A 2,587-nucleotide genomic window follows, 5' to 3' on the forward strand; every position below is an offset into this window, starting at 1 on the left:
TTACTGTTTGTTATTATTCTGAATAGATATATCAATTTACTAGTGAGAAGACGTTCACAACCTATTATATAAATATATATATAAACGTAGTTCATTAAAACTAAAACAACTATATATATATATATATATATAGACATATATATACTTTTAAACAACAAGGCAAAAAAAGTCACCAAATTATGAAAATTAGCGATCAGGTTCTAGAAATCTGCTACTTTTTATAGTTATTTCGAATTTCTTTTTGTTATTCTATTTTGTTGAATATCGTCAGCTTGAACACCCAGATCTATCTATCTATCCACCTCTGAGTTACTACCACCCATCGCCAACTCATGGGCTACTCTTATCAGACGAAATAGCGGGACTTGGCCGTCATCTTGTAACGCACCCAAGCCCCAAACTAAGGGTCGCAAACCACGGAGCCCCAATTTGATTGAGAAAAGACAAAAATAGCTTTAGTCATTTTTCATAACGCTTATAGAGAAAGTACTAATGATGTATGCAATCAGAATTAACCTTAAGATGCTTAACTGTATAGTTGATACTGTTTGCTTGTCTTCTTATATTGTTTAGGTATGTTTATTTTTTTGTTTAAAATTGATTTCCAACTTATGCTAACATAGGAGAAATTATATTTACAGGGGCACTAAAATCGCTTATAAATATTTCCTCTTTTGCCTATCCTCGATTCCTTACCTTTAGTTTAAGCCACATTGACCTCAGTTCTTTAGAAAAGGAATCTCACAAATATCCGTAGTTTTTGTCTGTACAGCCCCTCTCTCTCACTGATCTGTGATTGGTCAGTTATCTGCCAACACCTCACTAAATTATCGGCACCAGCCAATCAAACTGTTCGAAAAAACACCTTAAAGATATGCGTGGGAGAGAAATTGAATAAATAGGTCGATTATCTGTTGCAGTCCTCTGACACTAGCATCCTGAAACATCGGGTTTGGCACAACGCAGGCGCAGAACAGACTCATTTTGGCGCTTTAGTCTGTTGCAGACTTGTCCAGCTAAGGCAAACGACAGACAATTTTAAGAGAAACAGAAAGCATTAGCGAGAATCGACGGTTCCCAAGGCGTCACTACTCAACTGTTACTAGCCATGAAGACACTACAGAAAACCATTTATACTAACGTATTCATATTTGTTTTCATCGGCATCGCTCAAGGGGCTACTCTGATTGACTTCGACAACGTCTTTCATAGAAATTTGGCCAATGTTAAAAGACAAGGTGAGTTTGAAAAAGTTGTTTTTCAGGTAATAATTGAGTATAGCAGTTATTACCTGTGTATGAAACTGTAATATCTCTCGTAATGATTGTCAACATGTTTTTCATTTTAATATTTCTGAACGATTTCCAGTAAAGACGTTTGGGACTTTTCGCTAAAGTTCATGGTCCGTTTTTCTTTTTCTAAATTAGTTACGATTTACCCGATGTATTGTAGAGAAGTGTCTTTCTGTATAGTAAATATATATATATATATATATTTATATTGTAAAGGTATGTATTAATTTATGTACTGGATAGATTTTATGCATTCTAGAAGTTTTACATTATGTATTGCAGAGAGTTCACTTTGTGTATTTTAGAAGTTTTACTTGGTGTATTGTAAAGTTTGTATTTTATATATTGTACTAGCTTATAGCCCGGTAAATACTAATACCCCCACCCCATAGTATACCCTAAACTCTCATTTCATAGCTAACTGAAATAAATAAATTTTGCGAAATCAAACTTGACCAACAAAGAGGCATAAAAGTGCAGTCGAGGCAGTCAAACGTTGCTAAGTTCCTTTGTGAGCCAATCAAAAGTCAGATCATTCATGAAATGAATTAGTGGCGACTTCATAAAATAATTAATGGTGAAAATCAGTTAGATTTACAACTTATTATTTAATTTCTGTAGTGCATATTGATGTATAGAAGACATATTAATACTAGAAATAAACGACCTTATAACATCAAAATGTTGTTTATATTTAAACACTCAACGTTTCGCTTTACAGCTTCTTCAGGAGCGTCCACTAAAACACAAACCGAAACTGACAGTACAAAGCTTCATTTGAATTTGAAGCTTTGTACTGTCAGTTTTGGTTTGTGTTTTAGTGAAAGTTGCTGAAGAAGCTGTAAAGCGAAACGTTGAGTATTTAATTAAATGAAAAATACCATTTTGGTGTTATAAGGTCGTATATTTCTAGATTAACAACTTCTAATATATAACAAAAAGCCAGTGCGTTTTGGTAACACTACATTCTAACAATGGCTTTTATGTCATTTCGCTTAGCAACAAAAGTATAACCTAATATTGCTGTTAGTCTGTGTACTGAAAGTATACAATGAAATGTATAGACAACAAAACTGGAAAAATATGTGTTAATTTCTAAATTTAGAGTCTCCGTTGATTAAAAAGATTTGTTTTTATTAAAAACGTTGGTGATATAACAGAAACCAGCAGCTTAATTCAGAAACAATTTAAGTTTAAGATTGAGTCGATATTTTTAATTTCATGATTAATTTTATGCACTTGGCTCTAGGCTAGGTGATCCCAAGCTCCGTCTTTACTTTAGGCTTATTATACCA

General features: G+C 33.1%; 1 protein-coding gene across 1 annotated transcript in view; it reads left to right on the plus strand.

Annotated features, from left to right (window-relative positions):
• Nucleotides 1-918: 918 nt before the first annotated feature.
• The window catches only part of LOC106467461 (prohormone-4-like), a 74,696-nt gene continuing 73,027 nt past the window's right edge, over nt 919-2,587 (plus strand). The window contains exon 1 of the mRNA XM_013927821.2: nt 919-1,238. Coding sequence (XP_013783275.1) covers nt 1,109-1,238 — 130 coding nt within the window. The 5' untranslated portion in view covers nt 919-1,108. The remainder of the gene's footprint in view (nt 1,239-2,587) is intronic.

This window comes from Limulus polyphemus, unplaced genomic scaffold, assembly GCF_000517525.1.
Source record: "Limulus polyphemus unplaced genomic scaffold, Limulus_polyphemus-2.1.2 Scaffold80, whole genome shotgun sequence".
Taxonomy (NCBI): Eukaryota; Metazoa; Arthropoda; class Merostomata; order Xiphosura; family Limulidae; genus Limulus; species Limulus polyphemus.